Source organism: Berghia stephanieae, chromosome 6 (genome assembly GCF_034508935.2).
Source record: "Berghia stephanieae isolate SIO BIC M18660-M18661 chromosome 6, UCSD_Bste_1.3, whole genome shotgun sequence".
NCBI lineage: Eukaryota > Metazoa > Mollusca > Gastropoda > Nudibranchia > Aeolidiidae > Berghia > Berghia stephanieae.
This window is the reverse complement of record NC_088365.1, coordinates 43,416,906-43,442,180: the sequence shown is the minus strand read 5'-3', so window position 1 is coordinate 43,442,180 and position 25,275 is coordinate 43,416,906. Positions and strand designations below refer to the sequence as shown.

Below are 25,275 nucleotides of genomic sequence, written 5' to 3'. Positions count from 1 at the left end.
ACTCAAGCCAAACAGGCCTTCATGGACCTGGGAAACATTTTGAAAAACAAACAGATGTCGTTCGGGATTAGATTCCGAGTCTTGAAGTGCTACGTGTGGCCAATCTTGTTATACGGATGCGAAAGCTGGACTACAAATGCAGAAACACAAAAGAACATTGAAGCTTTTGAAATGTGGTGCTTGAGAAGGATGCAGAGAATATCGTATACTGCACACAAAATGAACGAAGAAGTGCTAAAACAAACATACCAACAAAGGAAACTAATGCCCTTAATAGTGGATCGACAACTATCCTTTTTCGGACACATAGTAAGGAAAGATAAGAATGAATACCTGGCAAGTTGTGGAAAAATACCTGGTAAACGCGCCCGGGGGAGACAAAGAAAAACACTCATAGACCAACTGAAGGGCTTCACCAACCTAACAATCCAAGAGCTGTTTGAAAAAGCAAGAGACAGGGAGGAATGGAGAGAGATAATTCATGCAGTATCCGAAGCCTGGACCAGGCATGGAACCTAGAAGAAGAAGAAGATATTTATTACCGATCTAGCTTCTTTATTTCAAGGACAAAATAACCGAGGGAACGGTGGCCAATAGCTATAATATAAGATAATAATTGTTGTCCTCAGTGGGTCAACTCTACAGAATTAGAAATGCAGTTTTCAACAGTGGTGCATCAAAACAGACCACTTAGAATTGGAAAAAAAAGTAAGGGTTATTTGCTTTTTTAAAAATTTCCATTGTTTGATATTGAGCTGGCCATGACGTTTCTATTATCAGAATTAAATCAATATGTAAAAAAAAAAAAAATAAAAACAGGACACATTTCGTTGTCTTTCCATTCTGATATATTTTATTTATATTGTAAAGAATGTTACTTAGATACAAAATGAATCAATATAGGTGTGCCATGTGAATTGGGGATTTGAAGCTGTCGCAAAAAAGTTGTTTTCTTCATGATTCGACACAAAAAGGCATCAATAATAAACATTTTTAAAACGAAAGGAATTCGATTTTACGAGTATATTGTTGAAAAATAACCCAAAAATAGATCAAGATCTGAGAGTAAAAGAGTAGCAGGAATAGCTTCTCTAAGTGTCAAAAGACGACGGGCTGACATTTGGTCCATACATATTTTCCTGTCAGTTATGCCAGCCTCCCAAATGTTGTCATTATTTAAAGAGAGAAATTGATGAAAGCTAGATTATTTATAAAATCCTTTGAATTCCTTAACATTGATGTCTTTCTCTGTCGAAAAATGACGATGATCTTCAATCACAGCCTCATCTCATGAATCTTATTTATGTGATTGGAAACAAAATATGGACGAAATCTTGAGTATTTTAAAATATAATCATTTTGGTCAAAGTAATCAGGTATAGCATAACTTTGGTTTGAATATTTATTTACGGTGTTCAAGCATTATTCATTTATACATGTATCACTCCGAATACAGAATGAATGAAAAATTTACATGAAATGAAACTCGGAGTACATGAGAAAATAATTTAAGAAAAATGAAATGGAAAAAAAATTAGCTTAAGTGCATAACTTTTTTAAATATAAAAAAAATACATATTTTCTTGTCTCACTAGTTCTGATTCATACCAATTTTCTCTTTCATTAAATACATATAACAAAAACACGCAGAGGACCTCAGATTGAATGAAACCTGTGATTCGATGAAAAAAAAGAACCCCAACAATTCCCCAGTTGTATGTTTTAACTTAAATTAGGAAAGGCACTTCTAATTCAATGTCAGTTTAGAGATTTCTCGAGGATTTATCTGAGGACCCCTGTCCAGTAATATAACCAGATGAAAAAAGGGAGTTGGCATGGGTTAAAGTTAAAAATCTAAAAAGGTGTGTATGAAACTGACAGACAGAGCAGAAAGAAAATTACAAGATCAAAATACCCCCCCCCCCCCCCCCCCCACTTCTAAAAAAAAACAAAACAAGCAAACAAACAAAACTGCCAAATCAGTCAAGGCAATTTTTTTCCGTATTTTATTTTCTCTCTTGCTTTGGCATTGTTTCATAATCACCTTTTCAAGTAGGGTGTGTATTAAGAGTCTTAACTCGGACCCAGCCAGTTAATAACATTGGAACCCTGATAAAACCAGCACCACTGGACTAGAACTAGAATGATCAGTTGATTTTATCACTTAGATCAAAAACAGAAAATTTGTGACCAGCAAAAGGTGTTGACTTTAAGTTTAAGCAGAAGTTGACTTTAAGCTGGTTGAGTTTATGCGGGTTCCACTGTACATCATTGAGGAAATGAACAATTTCTTTAACTTCATGTGGGGGAAAAATGTTAGAAATCAAAATTCAAGATTCCTATCATTTAGACTAGAATCTCGAATAGCGGCTTCAATCTGAAGGTCCAATGACTTATATTTTCCGAATGGATAACTCCAAATTTAAATTAATATTACCATTGGGTCTTTTTCCACATAACAAATTTGTTGAGTCAAATGGCTAGAATTGTTTCTGATTTCAGATTTTACATGTTTTAAGGCGCTTCAGAGACTCTTTGGTCATTTCAAAACCGGCAAAAAACATAGTTTAAAACTTTATTTTAATTGTTTAAACTTCTCCCTCCAGAGGACTACAAGCATGGGAAAGGAGTATATCCAGGATGTTATGTCTGTACCTCTAACCTTACATCCTCCAAACGTCCCAGGACATCTTCTAAAAGGGATATTCTCAAATGCTTACATATATTTATATTTAAACGAACACATTAGCTAATCTACTATGAAGAGATGATCAACAAGGTAAAAAAATCTACAAAATCATTTCTCTGAAAAATGAATATCCACCTGTCTCCATCTCAACAAAAGGGCCCATGGAGGACCCACACCAAATGGTCAAATTCCTGGTCACAAAGGTGCATGGAAATAACAAAGGAATAGAAGAAATCACAAGGTTGCGTACCGGTATAGAATCCATTGGGCTAAAAAAGGCCAAAGCCTAGCCACAATTCTGATAGTATATATATTAAAAGGACGGTAAAAGAAATGCAAGAATCTTTTGATAATAAATATCATAAATTTCATATTTTTTTGGCATTAGGAGTGATAATATGTCATGGAATGTAAACAGTTGAAGTAACACACAAACCAATTAAGAAAAAATGGGACTAGTTCAAATAATAAAAAAAATAGAACTGAGTACTGAGTAGATTCCAATGGCAGTAAACGCGAGTGCTAGAAAGACACGACAAAATACTCATTCAATCACCAGCACAGGATTCCAAACAGAGTTGGAGAAGTTCAAATAGTTAAAATGCTTTACAAAATGAACATAAAGAAATGATTGTCAGAGAGGAAGAAAAAATTCTCCCAAAGATTGGTGAATGATCATAGCCCGGAACTATTGCACCATTAAGTTTGTTAATGTGCTTCTATGGGGTAACAACAAATGAAACACTATTAAATCATTGCAGCACCAGTAAAAATTTGTTTCTTTTTAAGGGTTTTACGGCGCTTGCAACACATTAAGGTCATATCAGCGCCAGTAAAAAGGAATAAAATGGGATAGTAAAAAGTTCTAGAATAACAATTAAAGCATCCAGGAATAAGGCAGACAAAGGGGAAATGGTAAATAGGGAACAGATGTAGATTCCAACAGCACACTATCAGTGTACTTAGTTTGAGATCACCTAAATTCTCGTCCAGGCACAAGCACAGGACTCCACTAAGAGGGATACACTCAAATGTTAACGAATCATATATAATACATAAACAAAACATACTACAGTGCATAACAGAGAGATGATTTACAAGGAAAAAAATACCATCTCCCAAAACTAACATTTGACTGTTTCCCTCCCAGCCAGGGCCAGGACAAAACCAAGCAATCTCATTCCAAGACAAAGACAGAAAGCATGTTGGAAAACAGACATAGGGGGATAGAAGACACAGTATGTACCTCCCTGCCCACTATGGGAGGTCAGGAACCCCACCCAGTAAAAAGGAAGATGTCAGAATGGTTAAAAGATTTAGATATCAGACTTAAGGACTTTCGAAAAAAAATATGTGTTCAATAGAGATCAGAGGTAGACCAATTTATCCTTCACCAAGACCCACATTGTCACGACTGCAAGATCTCTATCAAAAGTAAAAGGGGTCACATTCAAATGAAAAAAAAAAAATCAATACATCTTATTGTTTCCTTCTAAGCAAAAGACTATGGACATGTTTAATGTGAAACTACTCAACATTTGTGAGTAAAAATAACCAAACCAAAGTTGTCATTAAAGATGGTTGAACAGCGTGATTGTATGAATGGAGAAGGGGAGGAGGGAGTATATGTGGGGCATGGGTAGTTATCATCTTCTTATAAATATCTGAATCAGCATTAAGGATAATTTAAAAAAACAACAATAATACTATAGAAATGTTACTACTGTTAAAAAACGAATAATAAATAACTGACATTTTGTTTTTAGTCGAGTAAATTTCATGTTGTAGTTTTAAAAATCTTTTCTCTTTAAAGATTAAAATATAATTGGAATCATCCAAAAGCTATCTAAACTTTTTTACTCTGTCACACAAACAGACTAAAAGCTTGGAGAATTGACTAGATAGATATATTAATAAAAATAAAAGAGAAGAAATTATAATTATATGCTTTAAAATCAAATAATCCCAGGCCATGACCCCTGGGTTCTTAACCCAAAACTTTGAAAACCATTGAATTTTTTTTTGCAATCAACATCCAAGTATCAATTAATCGTGAAATACATAACACTCAGACCTATTATATGTCATGTTGTGATCTCGAAACCATTCAACTACAGCACAGCAGCAAACTCTATCCTGAAATATCTTAGCATTTTCACCAAGGAAATGTAATAGAGACGTGACCCAGCTTCGAGTAAAGCTGGAGTTACATCTCTGTCACTGCTCCTGGTGAAAACCCTTTGGTCATTGGTCTGAAGTCACAATCAGACAAACAATGATATGAAAGAAATTAAGTAGTGATGATAAATAAATATTTAAGTATTCTTGGAAATACTTTAAAGGAAATTGAATTCTACAGAAATGAGACTGGTACTTATATTTCATGCCATGAGAGTTTTCAATAACTGAGATGAGATGTTGTCTTTACAACTATGATTTTTTTTTTAATATCACGGATTCTTCTTTTATTTATGTTGAAGCACGCTTCTAATTAAATTTAATCTCATTGTATTTAACACTCACTGTACAAGACAGTCTTTTCATTAAAATCAACATTAAGAGCATTTTCAGGAGGGAGTGGGACAATCATGTAAATGAAGCCGTTGAAGATCCAAGAGAAGAACTGCCCTGCAGAACTGGCCCGCCCAGCAGTGAATGGGTAACACTCAATAAAGCACAGGCAAAACTTAGGAGAACAGCTGGAAGCATGAAAAGTGAGGGCTGGCTGAGACCAGCTTGTGTACATATGGGTACTCATAGCAGATGATGAGCACATTCTTAGAGAATGCCAGGACGGGCCCAGCTCCACTGATCATGATCTAAGAGATGCTGTGGAGTGAGTTCGGTGTTAGAGTGACAAGCTATGATGATGATGATGATGATGATGATGATGATGATGATAGGTTACTGTGAATGTAATAACTCCGAAATTATTTTTTATGTGGCACTTAAGGATCACATGCTGAAAAATGTGAACCCTTTATGTTTACAGTAATTATTAAAACTAGACAAAGCAATTTTTTTTTTTAAAGTATGAAAAAGGATTCTCTTGACAAGTATAATCTCTCTGATATAAGGCAAGTGCATAAAAAATTAAAGCACAACAACAAAATGAAATCATAACACTTTGGCTGATTACAATTCACAAGTCAATTTGGGTGAAAAACAGCAAAAAATAAATAAGTACATAAATCAATAAATAAAGAATGAATAAAGCAGTTCCAATGATGGTTGAATTGTGTAACAAAGCAAGTTTGTGACTAAAACATTTCCTCAGTCAACCAGAAAAAGAATATCTAACAGCGATACATTATGTCGACATGAAGAAGCCCCACCTCTACATGTTATGATACGGGACATTATATCCAGCAACATCCACTCAAATTTAAGCGAAAATGCTCTTATCATCGTCTTTGTAGTTGTGGTATTGGCTGCAGCAGCAGTTGTAATAGTGGTAGTAACAGAAGTAGCAGTAGTAGCAGATGTAGTAGTCGTAGTAGTACTAGTAGTAGTAGCAGTATTCATATCAGCAAAAGAAGTAGTAGCAGCAACAATTGTAGTAGTATTGTATTCAATCCTTTAACAGATCTGAGTTTTTGGCAGCTTTCGTGTTTATATAATGTTCCACACAGACATTCAGACCGGTGTGACTTGGCAAGGTCATAGGGTGTGACTTAACATTTACAGTAGATCACGCTGATGGCAAGGGGTCTGGGCTTTTACTGTCTGTTCTCAATAGTCTGGACTTCTCATTGGGGACTTTACGTCCTGCAGAGATGATTAGAAAAAGGTTCCAGGATGAGAAAAAACACTTATTTAAAAATATTAAATTATCATCGCACCCACTAAAAGTATAAAAACCAAGGATTTTGTTGTTGTCGATACAGGATGATGTATAGTCTTGCTGATTAAAGTGCATGTACACTATTTTAATACATAGATAACATTGACACCTTAAGGATCTCATACTTTAGAATGGTCTCTATATGTAAAGTGTTCGTGTTTTTTTTTTTCAACTAAGAAGAGAAATATAGCTAAATTTTTTATGTTTTTAGATTGGTAAATTTATTAATCTTAAAAATCTCTATTCTTTCTTGTTTTAGGCAAATTTCGTTCGGAATGATGAAGATTTTAAAGATGTTATCTCTTGAAGTTTTTGTTCAACTAACTTGGAATTCACTCTGAATGATTATAATTAAGGATGTAAAGTTAAATAAAGGGTCTTAAATTAACCAATTTGTTACCCCTTAATACATTATTAGTCAAGTAGCGGAGAAGGGAAAGGAAAATATCCTATTAAAAAATAATATTGAAATGATATCATTTCACTTAAGACCATGGCTTTTTAAAGCTAAAATTCTGTGTCCCAAGTCAATTGACCAATTAATTTCCTTTTAAAATGGTGTTCAATTTTTAGTAATATAGTGGCCATATTGGAGTACATGTTTTTTTTTTTCAAAATCAACTTCCTTTACCATATTAGCACAATTAAAGTTTAAGCAAACAATGAATATATCTAAACACTATCTAAAGTATTTTGGGGTTAGCACTAACTTTAGCGAAGTCACAGGTTAAATTCCTACTCACAAATTATGTTTTTTTTTCTGTTTTATTTTAGCAATTCTCTAATCCATTCATTTCTCATCGCCATGTATAAATGATTTTACCCTGAGGTTAGCAAATTTAAACTCTGAAACTTTGTCTTACCCCAGAACAGAGAACATGTTTAAATTGATGCAAAAACTAAATTACCAGAATATGTCACAATTTGGGGATGGATAAGATAAGCATAAAGGAGGCGGCTTAAAATCTGGATCCTTCTACTTAAAATGCATCAAACCTTATCCACTCATCATACAAGAGAAATTGATGATTCTATCACTACTGCTCCTACCTTAATTGTTTCTTTTTTTTTTTCAGTCATCAGAAATTTTTATCTTCATGCAAATTTTCTCATATTTGGTTACGTACATTAGATAAAAAATTCATTTTAACTTTTTAACAATTTCAACATGCACATGCATCAATAATGTATAATGTTTTAGTTTGGGTTTCATTAAGAAACAAAATTCATTAATCGGGTGAGGAGTGATAATTACACAAAGTTTAGTCACAGAATCCGAACTGTGAGGAGAAAATCAAAGTTTGCAGTACCCATCCCCCCCCCCATCTCCCCCTTTCCTTCCCCAAAAAACAAAAATGCCTGTCAATTTTATTGACCTTTGATTACTATAAAAAGTTTGCAAATATTATTATGATTGTACTTACCATGAAGGGAATTAATTCTCTCCCTGAGACCTTTGCCAAAATTTCTGTAGACAAATATCAACTCTATCATCAACATCAGCCACACCAACAAACCAAGATTAACTGGAGAAAAACAAACAAACAAACAAACAAACAAATAATTATTTATTTCTTTACAGAACAGATTTGGTTTTACTCTAAGCTGATAACATATTATAGACGACAGTAGCCCGACTAGGGCTTCAATCATTCTGGAGCCACTTTGCTGTTTCAGCTATTTTGATGAAAACCATTAGGTCTGAGGTCATAACCAGAGATTTTTGCTACTTTTCAAAATTAGAAAAAATGTATTAAAATTGAGCACATGCATATGTAGTTTTATTCAAATACCATTAACATGTGAAAATTAAGAACATTAGCTTTGATAGCTTTGATACTACGCCTATAATTTGTCTCAGAAAAATAAGTAATAAATAGGCATGGGGTAAAAGTAACCCTGGGCGTCCTACGGATATAGTTGGTGTTAGGATTGAGAGAGTTAAGAGAGAAAACTGCTGTCCATTAACAAAACGTCCTTACACATTCTGACCGAATGTAAAGTGGACATGTAGATGGCAGAAAAGTAACCTCTAATGTTCATATTATGGGGCTAAAAAGAAGTTATATGTATTTTCTATTTTTTTTTCTTTCTTTCCGGAAATAAACCCCTAAAGGCAAATTTTCCAGATATGCCAAACTCATTTTGCCAAAATTAGTAATCAGTTAAGAAAATAATTGGTAGTGAGCATAAAAAATTTAGTCACCAATTATCTCACCAACATTTCACTATAGAAGGCTACTCATCAGTGTAAATCTTAAAAACTTGTTGAGCAGTGCACAATTTAATTTTTGTTTTTGGTCAAAGTGACTGAAAGTCAGAAAAGACAACAATTTCTTAAATGATTTCCTCTATTGTACCACTACGTGGGTGAGTCAAAAAGGAATGGGACAAATCTTCTACTAAGTTCATTCATTATTCATGACGTCATATTTGGCTAAATTGAACTTACAGATGTACTATTCAAACTTTGTCAAGTTAAAAATTTTAATTCTGTCAAATTTGACAAAGTTATGACAGTTCAAAATGGCTGCCCCCATAGATGTCTGTCAGCGACAGAAAGCTGTCATTGAATTTCTTGTTTTCGAAGAAGGAATTGATTTCCCGCCGCAGGGAGCCACTGATAACTCTGATTGGTACAAATAGACCTTGAAGCCATTGAAAGCATAAATTCGTCGAGTTAGACTGGCTTTGGAGATGAAACGAGTATTTCTTCATGAAACGGCCCTTTCACAATCAAGTGCAAGGAAAAGGGAGGTAATTGTATCATTTCACCCTCTTTATTAATTCACCAGACTTGATGCTTTCAGACTTTCATCTTTTTGGCCCACTGAAGGAGGCAATGAGGGGACATCGCTGTGAAGATGATGAAGGTGCCAAGGCAGTAGTGAAAAATTAGCTCAGAGTTCAGTCAAATCAGTTTTATGAGGACGGGATCCATGATGTTACAAAAAGGTGAACAGTGGCTATTGAGAGAGGTGGAGACTATGTTGACAAGTAGCATTCTACTCGGCTAATACCAAGCTTTAATTTGAGATATTATAATGCTTGGTATTGATTCAATTTGTTTTTAACTAATAGGCAGAGTCCCATTACTTTTTGACTCACCCTGGTAACATCATTAATTAAAATATTAATCAGTATAACATGAAAATTAGTAGTTAATGTGACTATTTCACAAATGCATAGCTGAGGTCTTATAATTCGTAAGAATAAGGAAAATTCATAGGATTTGGCAAGTCTGATAGTGCCAAAGGACGAATATAGCGAAATTAATTCACAAAATCCCAAAGTTTTACTACTAACCTGCTCCTATCAAAGAGTAGACAATAGTATCATCAGCATCGTCACTATCCTCGTCATTCTGAAGATCAATGTACTTCTACAGAAAAAAAATAAAGATGTAACACAAATACAAAATGACAGTAATCAGTATCATAGTCATAGAGAAGAATATCAAAATAAATCAATCTTTTTTGTTTTACATAGGAAATTGCCTTTTCTCATCTCAAGTTTGTGTCAGATTATTTTCACTATGATAATTTAAAAGAAGAAATTTTATTTTATTTTTTTTACGGACTAATCAAGGGGTTCAGTCAACATAATGTGAGAAAAAAACACTCTAACCCCTCTAAGCCATGGGGTTTTTTGGGGCCAGAGTATATCTCGTTTCTGTAGTGTTAAACTGACATTTGTTTGCTAGCTACCTATAAGAAGGGAAACGCTAGTCTATTGGACAGAACTTCCTAATGTATCTTGTGCAGCTTTGAGTTCTTGTGGTATGACACTCATCTTCAGATCTGAAGGTCCTGGGTTTGAGTCCCGCTCTGAGTGGTGCATAGTTAAGTCCTTGCAAAAGGCACTTTACTTGCATTATCTGATCATTAACATTTCTTGTCAAAAAAAGATTGTAATATTGCCTAGCATGCATCATTTCTCGTCATCAATGTGTTGCTTTTGGCTCCAACCACAGATGGGTGGACAACGGGTCGCAGTGATAAGTACCTGTCGTTTTACTTAATAGGCGATGCTCTACCAACTGTACAAACCCATGTGAAAACATTTTGAAATTCCATTTCTTATTTGAGCAATTGATTTCTGAGATTGAAACACAAGTTTGTCAATCAACAAAGTATCCTGGTAGCTCAGTTGGTAAAGCAATGAATTTAACGTAAATTGACATGGTTCAAATCTGCAATGTCAATTTTCTTGGCGTTTTATTTTTCCCTCTATTCCTGATCTCTCGCTGTTCACCCAGCAGTGATTGTTTGACTGGGCCTGGACCAGATCTGGTGGGAATTTTTTGGGTTTTGTTTGCAACAGTAACAGTGACAGACCAGTGAGCTATCTAAATGGTAATAAGCAATTAAGAGCGCCCAGAAGATAAAGCCTAGATCCACTGGTCGTATGGTTCTAAAGGACTACTTTTTATTTCCATTTCCATCAACAAAAGCAACAACAACAACTTAAAATTAAAAGAGAAAAAAAGTCCTCCAAAAAAGTTTAGAGAATCTCTTTAATACATAGACACTATTCTATCTATATTATATTTGTCAAGCTCTCATCTCTTTTCCAGTTTTTAAAAATATTTCAGTTGTGCCCAACCATCTCTAAAACGAATTATGTTGGAGTAAGCTATATTTTGAAAATTGAATTAAAAGTTAAAAACCCAGAACCACAGAATTTTATCTTTTTGCAGTATAGGAAACAAATTCATTCTTTTAAATGATGTACATATATCTCATTCATAAATTCATAATTTCGACTTAAAATTCACTTTTATGCCTCCTGTTCTTGCTGATATAATACCAATCAAAGGCAGTTGGTCACATATATACTTAACTCACTTGAAATCACAAAACTTTTGGGTGTTACCTATGATTCAGTTGTGGTGATATGTAAGTAAAACAGTCACACTGAATCAAAGTCTCCATTACCACTTTTTGGAAAAGTAGCGAGTTAAAATACATGAAAATTCTATAGAGGTTAAATCAACTTTTAAAAAGGTACTGTAAGGAAATGCCTTTGCGTTTTATGGCGTTTTATGCTGTAGGGAAGTACCTGTGGTATGCACGACTCAGGACATCCACCTTATCTTGATTTATTTCTTTTGTCACTCTAAAACGTGAGGGTGTAGCATTTCCGTCGTGTCTTAGAGTCTGATCTTCGACATCCCCAATTTAATCCCTGACGTTATCGGAGCTGCGAATGGCCATTGTCTCCATAGACCATGGTTGACTTCGTGACGATCCATCCATCGTACGCGCTTTGTATTCATTTAGGGGTAAACATGTTTAGGGGGAGAAGAACATTAAATTACAAAACCCACCCCCATTTCGCCTCGAGTTTTTTCCATGATTCATGCGAATAGGGATGGTAAAGATAGTGACTTTTAATTTCATCTTTAGTTCTGCTGTAAGTCCGTGGTGGAGAAGGACGTTTTGTATTTTCTGTTGTGAAAGTCCATAGTAACGTTCTATCACGGCTTCTAACTCCTGTCTCTGTTGTGAGACAGTATTACCAAACAGAAATTAATGTTGTTTGATTTCTTTTTGAGTAGTGCTCTGTTGGTGAGATTTCAGTGTTATTTGTAATCTATTGAAATATTGTGTTCTGTTGTGATTATCGGCATTTCTGATTTAATAGATTGTTAAGGATAATAATGATATCCAAGTTTCCAGTGCTATTTTGCGATGTGTTAATTATCCGGTTAAATACTGAGTTTTATGTTAGTGTTGATATTTTTAAGAATTGATTTTCATTGTTTTCATTTTCTTTCCCAAATCTAGAGATCTGGCCTTTCTTTAACTTTGTGACTTTACCTGACCATCAAGTCACCTTTATGTGACTCATTGTAACATCAATGAACATTGACTATAACGTATAACCTTTAGTAACAAGAACTGAAACCTATTACTTAATGAACAAAAACAAGAACTGAAACCTATTACTTAATGAACAAAAACAAGAACTGAAACCTGTTACAAAATAGACATAATTACATACTGTGACCTATACAGGATTTGAAAAACAATCCATTGTTTGATAACAGACATTGTCTGGAACCTAATACATTGGTACTGTGTGTCATTCATCTGGACATTTAGATCATCAATATCATAATTCTACTTAGAAGCGTCATCTTGATAACATTCATTACATCAACATCATCATCATTATCATCATCCACCATACCATCTTGATTCATCTGCTATATTCAATCATATACATTTCATTTATATCCAGCTCATTACATTAATTAATAAACACTTCATATCATATACACTTAAATCTCGGACTTGTTGTGTTCATAATTTGTGAATCTTTGGCAGTCAGCCTCACCCCCCTTTTTGTTATTATTTTTTTTTTATATAAGTGTCGCCGTCTGGGTCCGAACCGTGCACACTCGTGCCCTGACCGTGTGACAGGTACTAAAAGCCTCATTACTGAGGGGACTAAGGAGTCGGGTGCGTAAAAAACCAACCTTTATCACTTTGTACATGTAGTAGGCAGGATTGACAAAGCCTGTCACAGCAAAAATGATGACACAATGCTTCAATTCTCTTCTCAACTGAAATAGAAATTTTAAAACATTTATCGACTTCTTAAAGTTTAAAAGCCCTACATCTCTAAATTATAGAACAATAGTCAATTGGAATTGAAACTTCAATTTAATCAATGAAGACGAATAATGTGGACATTACAGGCATCCCCTTTGTTGACAAAACATGGTGAATGAAAAACCAAAAACTAATGAGAGATGAGAGAACGGCGTTATTTTATTGATAAAGGGTAAATCTGTAACATCCGCATAATCTGTCTTCATTAAGTAAATTGAAGCTCCCAATCCATTTGACTATTGTTATTTACTATGAATTAAATGCCACATATTTAAATTGGATCTATTTTCATAAAATTATAACAATGCACAACATAACCCATTACGATAGTCGCAAACATTGTATCAAACTCTTATCAAGTGGACATACAGGATATCACATGTAGTAGGCATCCTTCCGTCTCAAGAGACGATGGTTTGCGCCCTGTATGACTTTAGTCTCATCAGTCCTGTTGAGAGCAACGACGGGTGTGACTCAGCAGACCAATCCTTGCATGGCAGTCTCTACCGCAGTTGTTGCACAAGTAGTTTGACTGTGTGTTTGGTATTTGGATCTGCTGCCTCTCTTTCCTCCTTGTTCTCCTCTCCTCAAACTTCATCTTTCTCCTCTCCTCACCCCTCTTCACTCCCTCCATCACCGCATATCTCCAGCGGCTGCGGTCGTCAGCAAGCGACTCCCAGGTGTTTGAGTCGATGCCTGTCAATTTCATGTCTCGTTTGCAGACATCATAGAAGCGTAGAGCTGGACGGCCAGTTGGTCGCCGTCCAGAAGCTAGTTCACCGTATATGATGTCTTTTGGTATGAGTCCATCGTCCATCCTGTGTACGTGACCAAGCCATCGCAAACGTCGCTGGCAGAGCATGAGATGCATACTGAGGGAGTTCGCTCTTTCTAACACTGCATTGTTAGTGAGTCTGTCCTGCCACCTGATGCCGAGAATTCGTCGTAGACAGCGAATGTGGAAGTTTTCCAGGCGGTTCTCCTGTCTGGCATATGTTGTCCAGGATTCACTGCCATATAGTAGGCTACTGAGTACACATGCCTGGTATACTCTGAGTTTGGTGTTCAAAGTGAGTTGGTTGTTGGTCCACACTCTCTTGCTCAGTTGTGCCATGACAGCGGCAGCTTTGGCGATGCGCTTGTCTAATTCTGCATCAAGTGAGAGGTTGCTGGTGGTGGTTGTGCCCAGGTATGTGAAGTGATCAGTGACTTCTAGGTCCTCGTTGTCAATGTAAATTGCTGGTATAGAGGGGACATCCTGACACATTACATTTGTTTTCTTGATGCTGATAACACATGTAGCCTTTCATATACTTGTACTTTCACTTCGTTTTTCCCCCACGTTTTTGTGATAGACAATTAAACTCTACTTTACTTTTTTATCAAATGAGATGGAAAAATGATGTGTAAAAAGCATCTCCCCGAGGGCTAACTGCAATGATCTTACCCCAGCTTACAAAATCAGGGATGTTGTCTCTCTTTTCAAGTCAAAGTGAGATGGCTTTTTAAAAATTATTGTATCAACATGTTTACAAAGCGAAACCAAACAATGCACGTACCGTCACCCAACCAAACAAACACCAAAAAAATGAGAATGGAATTCCCACAGCAAGCGTGACCGTCTCAAGAGTAGAGATATCTGTACCATCTTCTAACACAAGGACAACTACACTGCACTGAGAAAGAGAAAAAAAATGTACATGTCATGTTTATTCTAAAAAATGTGATCTAAGATCACGAGAAGTGGAGGGGGGGGGGGGGGGGAAATATAATAAAAGATTCATTTTTTTTTTTAGGATAAGCAGTGGACAATCCTATACTTACAGCAAATAAAATCATTAATATTTTAACAACAACACTTCTTGATTATGGACTACTGGTGTGGTTATGTATATAAAAAAAAGTAAATAAATAAATATAAACATTAAAAAAAAGGAATTTTTGGTTATCCCTTGCACGCCTTTGAAAGCCTGTATCCATCATAATTATTTTAATACATTGTTTTGATTAAACGTTGTTTTAGCCATTAAAATATTTAAAATCATCAAAAAGAAAAACGGAAAAAAGGGAAAAGAAATAAGAATTGCAACAACAAATTTTAAATGAAATTATTTTGTTTTAAAAAGCGTTATGGCTCCATATTTACCATTAGAATATGTTACAGTGAATGACATAATCAGTCAGATGGTGAAAGTTTCAAACTGAGATATTGCGAAGCTTAGTTAGAAGGTCAATTTATTTCGAAAATGAGTTCTTGTCATAAATGGTTAAATCAACCGTTTATGTACATCTTCGGGAAATATCAAAGCTTAATTTCACTTCTAAATATTTTTTACAACAAGTTGAAAAAGTATGAAATTTCAGAAAAGTTGCTGGATACCTTTCCCATACATCTCACCATAAATCCAAAATTTTCACCTCCTGCCTGTTATGTAGATGTCACGTACTGACATAGTTCAAATTTAACATTTACAATTATACATTGACCATAGCAATCAAAGAATGGCAACTTACTGCTGTCTGAAGATGAAATTTCAAAAGACACGAAAAAATGTCTGCTTCTCTGTACAAACCTATGGATAAAAAGTGGTGGAAAACAAACTCATTTAATATGCATGAACCACTGAATGAGGAAAATATTAGGATATGGTGTTTTTTTTGTTTATGTTTTTAAAGGTTTTAGCGCTTGCAACACATTTGGATTATATCAGCGCCAGTAAAAATGAAGAAAATTGGATTGTAAACCAGTTTTAGTAATACAATTAAAGTACATAAAAAAAGGTAAGACAAAGGGAAACTGGTTCATATAGTGAACATGTGTAGATTCCAAGAGCATACTATCAGTGTTCTTAATTTGAGATCCCCTAAATGTCTAATCCTGACAAAAGCACAGGTCCCCACCAAGAGGAACACACAAATCATAATATGTGTAAATAAAAAATAATACAGTGCATAACAGAGAGATGATTTACAAGACAAAAAATATCATCTCCTAAAGCTCTACTATACATATTGGACGGTTTCCCTCCCAGTCAGGGTCCGGCCAGGGCAGGACAAAAGCAATTAATCTCATTCCAAGACAATTACAGAAAGCATGTTGAAAACAGATGTAGGGGGATAGAAGACACAGTAAGTGACTTCCTGCCCACTGTGGGAGGTCAGGAACTCCACCCAGAACGAGAAAAGGCTAAAGAAAACCTCGATGGTAAGTAAGCTCCAGTTTAATTGCAAAAAAAAAAAAGGAATTCAGACTTTGAAGACCCCCGCCCCCTTCTTTATTTTATCTATGGTGTGGACAGTCAAACAATGAAACAAGCAAATCATCCAACAAAGTTGACAAAGTTCTGACACTAAATGTGGACAAATATGACATATGAATTGACTGAAAAGACCATTATAAAAATAATGATAAAATAACACAACAATTATGACAGAGATATGCCAGGCTCATCATGGAGCCAAAGTTTGACTTGAAGTTGGGGAGGGGAGGGAGTGTGCATAAATTCATTAAAAAAAAACAAACAATCTATTTGATAAAATAGAGTAGTCAAAAATTATAAATATACAATTTAAAGTATCTCATAAAATGTCAGGCAAAAGGGATTGGCTCAAATTGGAGCAGAAGTGGATTCCAAGAGAAAACTATCAGTGTACTTGGTTTGAATTCACTTAAAGTCCTATCTGGACACGAGTGCAGGATCACATAAGAAGAAATGCACTCAAATGATTGCAAAATAGCACATTTGAAACAAAAGCTATAACAATGTACGATAAAGAAATGATTTACAAGAAAAAAAAATCATCTTTCAAAAGAAATACTATACAATTGACTGCATTCTCCTCAGCAAATGACTCCTGCCAGGGCCAGGACAAAACCAAGCAACCTCATTCAAAGAAAATTAGATATAAAAGGATAGAAGACATGACAAGAGTGACATGTCTGCCTGTCATGGGAGGTCAAAGACCCCACCCGATGGTACAAGACAAAATGAACAATGTGGTAACATGAGCGGTCAGTCAAAACCTTTGTATTGAACAGTCATGGGTTCAATCAAGTATTTGTATAATCACAAGAAGATGGTCAACGAAGGACCTAAGGTAAACATAACTCAAATCATTTTAACTCTCTTGTATACAAATGTATCCTTTTTTTACTTTCTTGTGTAGGCATGAATCTATCCTTCTTTCATTCTGTTCCATTCCCATTGACATCCATCAATCAATCTCTTGTGCATACATTAATGGGAAACCAAATAATTAAATTTGTCCATTTCCATTCATATTGGATTCGAGAGAATTAGGACCACTAAGCTTCATGATAATGTAAAAAAAAAATTACTTTTCTTCTACATATACATAATCCAGACTTGCCACAGGAAACAAACAAGAAATCTGCATGTTTTGAGGGGAAATCATTAGAATTTCCCTTATATTTATATATCTAAATTCTACAATTTGGATATAAATGCATAAATAGATACACACACACACACACACAAAGACAGACAGACAGACATACATACATACATGAATACATACAAGAATACATATACATACATAAATATATCCATACATACGTTGTAAATATTCATTGGCACCAACAATACGGAACTCCAAATAACCAAATCCTCTTGACACAAGATACGCCAGGACAATGTTTGGTGGGGCCATTACTATGACGACAATAACACGTACCTGGGGGAAAAGTAGTAACAACAAAATTGATCAACAAAAACAGAAACAACAACAACAGCAACAACAATAATAATAATAAAAATAATAAAAATAATAATAATAATAATAATAATAATAATAATAATAATAATAATAATAATAATAATAATAATAATAATAATAATAATAATAATAATAATAGTAATAATAACAATCATAACAACAATATTCTTTCAAGGCTTTTGATTTATTAAATGAGTTATTGTAATGCACCACTTGACACCACAGTAAAAAATATCCAATCAAAGTAATATCCTTAGATATTTCATAACCGATGTGTACTTATTTGCAGGTCTGATAACCCGATGCCTTATGGGCTCATTGTTATGTTGTAATGGAAATCTCAAAAAATGCCGCAAAATATTGTCCATTATTACAACAATGATAAACTTGGCCCATAAGTCAGACCTGCATATATGTACACATCATTCATAACCAATTAGCTTTATTTTGTAATGAATTCAAGTTATTTACAATGATCATTTTAGAAAACATTTTCCTCATCATGAAACCATATCACTTGGAATTTAATATTTTTATCCTGGATTAATATTCTCATGCACCAAAAAATTATTTCAAATGGCCGATCAGCTGTCTTTATACAAGTGAACAGAAATATTGAATAAAATTTTATTCAATGGGTTCAAAACAATAATGAATGATAATGTTTCACTGAGATATTATATTGGGTTTTCCAAGATTAGGGTGGAATAATAATAATAATAATAATAATAATAATAATAATAATAATAATAATAATAATAATAATAATAATAATAATAATAATAATAATAATAATAATAATAATAATAAGAATAATAATAGCACGACAAATATATCTGACAAAGATATAGAATGGTAACACACATTCCAATAACCAAGATTATTTTTTTAATGTAATCAAATAGTATTAGAAGAAATGACAGACAGCATGAGTTAAAAACATCTTGTTGACTTCAAAAGTAAAGACAGATATTTTTCATTTCCAATCACATCAGTCTCTTGATGTATATCTAGCTAAATGGAAAACCCAAAGTATTCCTTATTAGTTATCAAAACTGACATAATCATTTTTTTTAGGGGCCAATTAACTCCTTAAGTAAACCATTCAACATGCAAACAAGCACACCTGCTCTGAATATGTGCTCAATCTTAGGCTTTTTTTTTTGTTTGTTTTCTTTTCATTACCTACCCCTACTAGTTCTTCTAGTAATGAGTGAGTTGTATTGTCTTATTTAATTATAGTTTTGAAAACTTTGCAATTGACAGGCACCCCACCCAAAGTGGTAGCAAGCAATTTCATAATGGAGCAGAAACCTGAATACTCTCCAGCTATATGGGTGTTAACCCTCAAAAGGATTTCTATCTTTTTAACTATTGTCTTTTGAGGTTTAATATGTTATTTTTTTTGAAAATTAAAAAAAAAAAAAATTATTAAAAACTGTGAGCGTTATAAGATACTATTGGTTAGATGACTAAAGATGATATCCAAATTTCATGTCAACAGGAACCACCCATGTTGTCCAAAAGGAGACAATTTAGGGCTCAAACTTTGGTCCTCCATGATGCAGTGCATTACCTCTTCCACTCTCCAATTTTGCCGTCTAAAACAATTCATAAAGTAAATATTAGTCCCCATTCCCCTTCTATATTATCCCTAGCCATGGGCTAATACTTATTCAAATGCCAAACAACCCACCAATTTGACTGTTGTCTGTCCTGAAGTGTTGAAGGCAAAATACTCCAAGATGCAATACAGAGCCACAACCACAATGGCTGCCATGAAAGCGTAAAGCTCATACTTTCTCTCTCGCAAAACTCCATGAATGATGTAGAATATTGTAAATACTGAAATGCAGTAAAATTATCTTTAAATCATGTCATATACAATAAGGGTAATGCATAAAATAACTTCAAATTTAAGAACTATCCTTTTATAATATTGTGGTGGAGTGTTAGTTAAGATATTTTAAAATAAATATCAGGACTATTTTTAAAAGGTTGAAAAGAATAAATTGTTTCACCAACCAGAATTGACCAAAAGGAGAAGAATAAAGGAGAAATCAGCAGATTCCGGCTCGTTCTCTAAAACATGAACGAAACTAAAAACAGTAAGTCCAAGTGCTGTCACAATGTTGATGAAGGACACAGCAAGGAAGAGCCATTCTCGTTGGGGTAGTCTTGCAAATGTTTTTGTCTGACAAGATGAAGAAGGAAATAATTAAAATTTATGTTTAAAAGTTTTAAGGTATTAACCCTTACTTTAAGTATCAGGGCTTGATTTCACTCTAACCTGGAATCCTATCTTACAGGTTTCATTATTAAAGAATTTAACATATATAAAAACATGTTGTTAGGTTTAAGAATTACAAAAGCAAACTATAATTTAACCTTTAGACTAGAGCCCTTAAACCAGGTTATGTTGGTCTTTAAAAAAATGAATGCAGATCTTTCCATTAGGATGACCAACATCAGAGCTGCCAACTTGCCAAAATCCGTTTGGGGGACAATTGACATTCATTTCAGTGGCACTTCAGCGACGCATAAAAGTCTATTTAGACCTACAGACAACTTCATCTAGACAATTGTTAATGAACTCATGCGTATAATTTATAACTATATTAGCATATTAGAACACTTAAAACTATCACTTCTTACCTATTTCCTCATATATGACAATTGTAGTTATAGACGGTCTGTGTGGTAATGACACAAAAGTACTCAAATGATACAGTATGTGTAAAAATTTAATGATTGATTGAAAAGGGGGGTCAAATAATAATAGAGGTCACAGGCCCTGACAGTCTTAGAGCAAGGCATTGAATGGATGGATTTAGACCTGAAGGACCCCCCCCCCCCCCCCCCACTCAACCCAACACACACTGGCATACACATACACACTGCAAAAATTAAAAGGGAGAGTAGTCCACACTACAAAATGATACTACTGATAAATTGGTTATTGAGCCCAGAGTACACAATAATACTACCGATATCTCGGGTCATTGACCTTCCTAAAATATAATATTATTCGACATCAACTGCATACACTTTGATGTGACTGAACAGACACACAAAATGTGTATTGAATGACCATAGAGAACATAACGAAATAGACCAGCACCACTTCCGTGTATTTTCAGACCATTTCCATTTGTCAGTGGCAAGCACACTATTTCCGTGGCTGTCACGGAAGTTCCGTGACACTTGGCAGCTCTGCAACATCTTCTAAAACTTCAATGAAAACATAGTTGTAATACATGGAGTGATGTTAGTGGGAATAGGAATCCTGACAGTTAATTGGTGGAAACGATTTATTCAGCATTAACAATAGAGAAACTTTTATCTGGATGAAAAAAAAATCAGTGTTACTGTTAAGAGGTTAAAATCGCACACACCACATTAAAGCACATCCGTATCACCCATTTGATCTACGTCATCAGGCGACCCATTGTTTCTTCCATCTTCCCCCATGCCCCCCACCCCTCTCTCTCTCTCTATCTCTCTCTCTCGTCATAGTGTCATCCCAACCCCTTCGCATCTCATTGTAAAACGAAAACTTTCGACTCGGTTTGCAAATACATGTAGGATTTGTCTCTCACTAGGCCTAGGCTAATGACAAGACACCTGGTAGTGGGTGTCTATTACCAAATTATAGATTCTCTATTTGGCCAATTTAATCAGGCATTTGGCCGTCTGCTTACATTCTGCCTTAACACACAAACACACACATAGACACATAGGGGAGGGGGGGGGGTGTGGTAAGAAAGACAAGATCAAGGTCATAAGTCAACCGTGCACCAATGCCCCTCACCCCTCCCTCCCAAAGCGCTGTACAAGGTTACCTTGTATAACAGCAATAAAAATCGCACAGCTTGTCTTTTAATGATAATTTAACTAAGATCTGGTGTTCGGTGAAATTAAGATTGAAGCTCGTCTTAAACGGGTTAAATTGTATTGTTTGATTTTTTTTTTAAATACACACAACTACAGAGAGAGAGAGTGAGAGAGAGAGAGAGAGAGAGAGAGAGAGAGAGAGAGAGAGAGAGAGAGAGAGAGGCCCATTCTTTGCTTGTATTGCAGTGGCAAACCAGTTACCGGTTACCGTGTTCGTAGATCCTGAGGATAGGTGCCCGGTTATTGTGTACGTAGACACTCCTTTTTTCTTAGGGGTAGTTGAGGCTGAGTTGTTTGAAAGGATATTTGAGATGTTTCCCTTAGCACGAGGAGCTTTCAGGGGAGGCCTTCCGAAAGCTCCTACATCCCAAGTATTTTTGTTCTAGTAGTGGGGTTTGGGAGGGGGGAAACTTTTTTTATAATGTTCTAGTAGGGAGGGCGGAAACTTTTAAAAAATAAAATATTTCCCCCCTCCCAAACCCTCTACTAGAACATTATAAAACACAAGAATACTGGGGATGTGTAGGAACTTTCGGAAGGCCTCCCGATATTATTATTATTATTATTATTATTATTATTATTATGGTGACGAGGGCAACAACAAACACCAAAAGTACAAAAATTAACAAACGGTAAAAAAGTAAAAGTAAAATACAATTTTAATTTTTACCTTCCCCAAAGCAGTTCTGGTAGTACGTTTGGGTTCGTCTGTAATCCCATATTTAGAATAATCATTTGATGAAGAAGAGGAAGAACTTCTTTGTCTATCTTGACTAGCCATCGAGAAAAAGACACATCTCAATCAAGTCTCCGAAGTTCGCTCCACCATGTTGTATCATATCTTTCACTCACATGATCAAACAACCTAAAAATAGATCAAACTTTTTTTGTTCTTTTTTTGTTGTTGTTGTTGTTGTTGTTGTTATTGAGGAACTGTGTTTTCAGTACACCAGTGGACTGAAAACACAGCTGTGTATTCAGTCCACCGGAAATAAAAATATTTAAAAAGGACCAAATATCGTCGAAACTTACCTTAATCAATATTGACCACATTGATACTGAGCCTGTTATAGGTTAGACATAATCAGAAAAAGACAGGCATAAAATTTATGGCAATTTGACGGCTTAATAATATCATTTACAGCGTTTATTTACTCTAGGAAAGTCTTGATGAGAGTTGCTCGAAATCTGGCGCCGAGATTCTTACTGTGGCTGCTGGATAGTCATTGGCCTGACCGATTTGGCCAAAATTGGCCTCACAGAGAATAATGTTTCTATAATTAATTTAAAATTAACATTTATATCTATTTTATTTTTTCCTAGTCAGTTAGAATTTTTGTGATTATCAAAACCGATGAGATTTCCAAGGAGATCAGAGTTCGGTATTGTTTGATCAAGTAAGGTTCTATTTGGTCACTTTTCACACCGATCACTGGCCTCGAGCACGCCTGTGCCCCTCCCTCCCTCCCCCCGCCTCGGACAGTCTTGAGTTTGTCTTCTTCCAACATCCTTTTCTTTCAAAATCACCCCTTGTCCTTCGTCTTGTAGGGCGAGTCTATTGTTCATTGTCTATCATGTCTTGTAAAACTAGATTTTTTAAACTGGTATCCCATTTCTTACATTCTACTAGCCCTAAAATGACCTCAATGTTATATAAGCGCAATCAAACCTTTCAAAACAAAAGAGTCCTTAAAAGGATGTAGAGTCATCTTCCTTAACATTTATATCTATTTTTAATTTTCCCTGGTCCGTAAGAATTTTTGTGATTATTAAAACCGATGATTTTTCCAAGGAGATCAGAGGTTTAGTATTTTTTGCCCGAGTAAGGTTCTATTTGGTCACTTTTCACATCGATCACTGGCCTCGAACACGCATGTGCCCCTCCCTTCGTCCCACCGCCTCGGGCAGTTTTGACTTTGTCTTCTTCCAACGTCTTTTTCTTTCATAATCATTCCTAGTCCTTTGGCTTGTAGAGCTATTGTTCATTGTCTATCATGTTTTGTAAAACTAGAATTTTTTCAATTGTATCCCATTTCTTCATTTCTACTAGCCCTATCCCCCCCCCTCTCTCTCTCTCTCTCTCTCTCTCACTCTCTCTCTCTCTCTCTGTCTCTGACGCTCCCTCAAACATATTCAAGTCCCTATAAATATAAAGTTGTTCTCTTAACTTTTTTTGTTTGTTTTTTTTTTGTTTTTTTTGTTTTTTTTTGGTTTTTGTTTCGTTTTTCTCCTGGCTCATATTGTTAAGTACAAGTCAAAGAATACACAGGGCAATAAATTTTGACGTCTCACTGTGATCTAAATTAAAATAATAATATTAAAAGTGAGTAAATGTAAATAAATTAGAAAAATTTAAATGTCGTTCAAACTTCTCAAGTCACCAGGAATTGTGTCAGCGTGTTGAAGTTGATAATTAATTTTTTCTTTACTGGTATCCCATTTCTTCCTTTCTATTAGCAATATCTATCTCTCTCTCTCTATCTCTAATCTCTCCCACCCCCACCCCCACCCCCCCTCTCTCTCTCTTTCTCTCTCTCTCTCTGACGATCCCTCAAACATATAAAGACCCTGTTACTATAAAGTTGTTCTCTTAACATTTTTTTGTTTTGTTTTCTTTCTTTTTTCCTTTGTTTGTTTTTATTTTGTTTGTTCGTTTTTGTTTCGTTTTTCTCCTGACTCGTATTGTTACGTACAAGGAATGCACAAGGCAATAAATGTTGACGTCTCACTGTGTTCTTCACCAGAATAATAATATTAAAAGTGAGTAAAAGTAAATAAATAAAAAAAAATGTTAAATGTCGTTCAAACTTCTCAAGTCACCAAGAATGGTGTCAACGTGTTGAAGTTGAAAATTAAGAATTATTTTTTTTTGCCAAGGGAGTACAAAAAAAAAATAAAATAAAAAGAAAGAAAGAAAGAAAATATTTTGCCTAGAAAAGAGCTTAAACACCTAAATCACCCCACTCCGGTTACAGTTACGCTGTGCTAAATCAGCCGGCCACCTCGCCTTCTCGCACTCGGTCAAACAGTTTAGCCCGTATGATTATAATCTCTTCCGGTGGACTGAATACACAGCTGTGTATCCGGTCCACTAGTGGACTGAAAACACAGTTCCTTTTTTTTTTAATGCTTCGTCTTCATATCCTATCGGTGTTAAAATAAAAGATAAATAATATAATTCATTTTAGTTTTCCATTATCTGCAAAAGATAATCCACATAATCAACATAACTTTAAACTCATGACAACTGAATCATATTAATATCACGCTATTGTCTTCAAAGATAAAAAAAAATAACACGCACCACATTCATATTTTATGTCAACCCCCCCCCCCCTCTCTCTCTCTCTCTCTCTCTCTCTCTCTCTCTCTCTCTCTCTCTCTCTCTCTCTCCTCCTCCTCCCCCTCTCCCTCCTTCCCTCACCACTTTCACAATCAATCAAGCAGCCAATCTATCTATCTATCTATCTATCTATCTATCTATCTATCTA

General features: G+C 35.0%; 1 protein-coding gene across 1 annotated transcript; it reads right to left on the bottom strand.

Moving 5' to 3' along the window:
• Positions 1-830: 830 nt before the first annotated feature.
• On the bottom strand, positions 831-22,671 carry LOC144975073 (uncharacterized). The gene is made up of 10 exons (XM_078918768.1): positions 22,455-22,671; positions 19,916-20,084; positions 19,587-19,735; positions 17,731-17,848; positions 15,668-15,726; positions 14,713-14,829; positions 13,018-13,104; positions 9,840-9,915; positions 7,958-8,059; positions 831-6,457 (listed from the first exon to the last, which is right to left on the bottom strand). Exons 1-10 carry the CDS (start codon positions 22,563-22,565, stop codon positions 6,381-6,383), a joined length of 1,065 nt encoding a protein of 354 aa, XP_078774894.1. The 5' UTR covers positions 22,566-22,671; the 3' UTR covers positions 831-6,380.
• Positions 22,672-25,275: the final 2,604 nt, after the last annotated feature.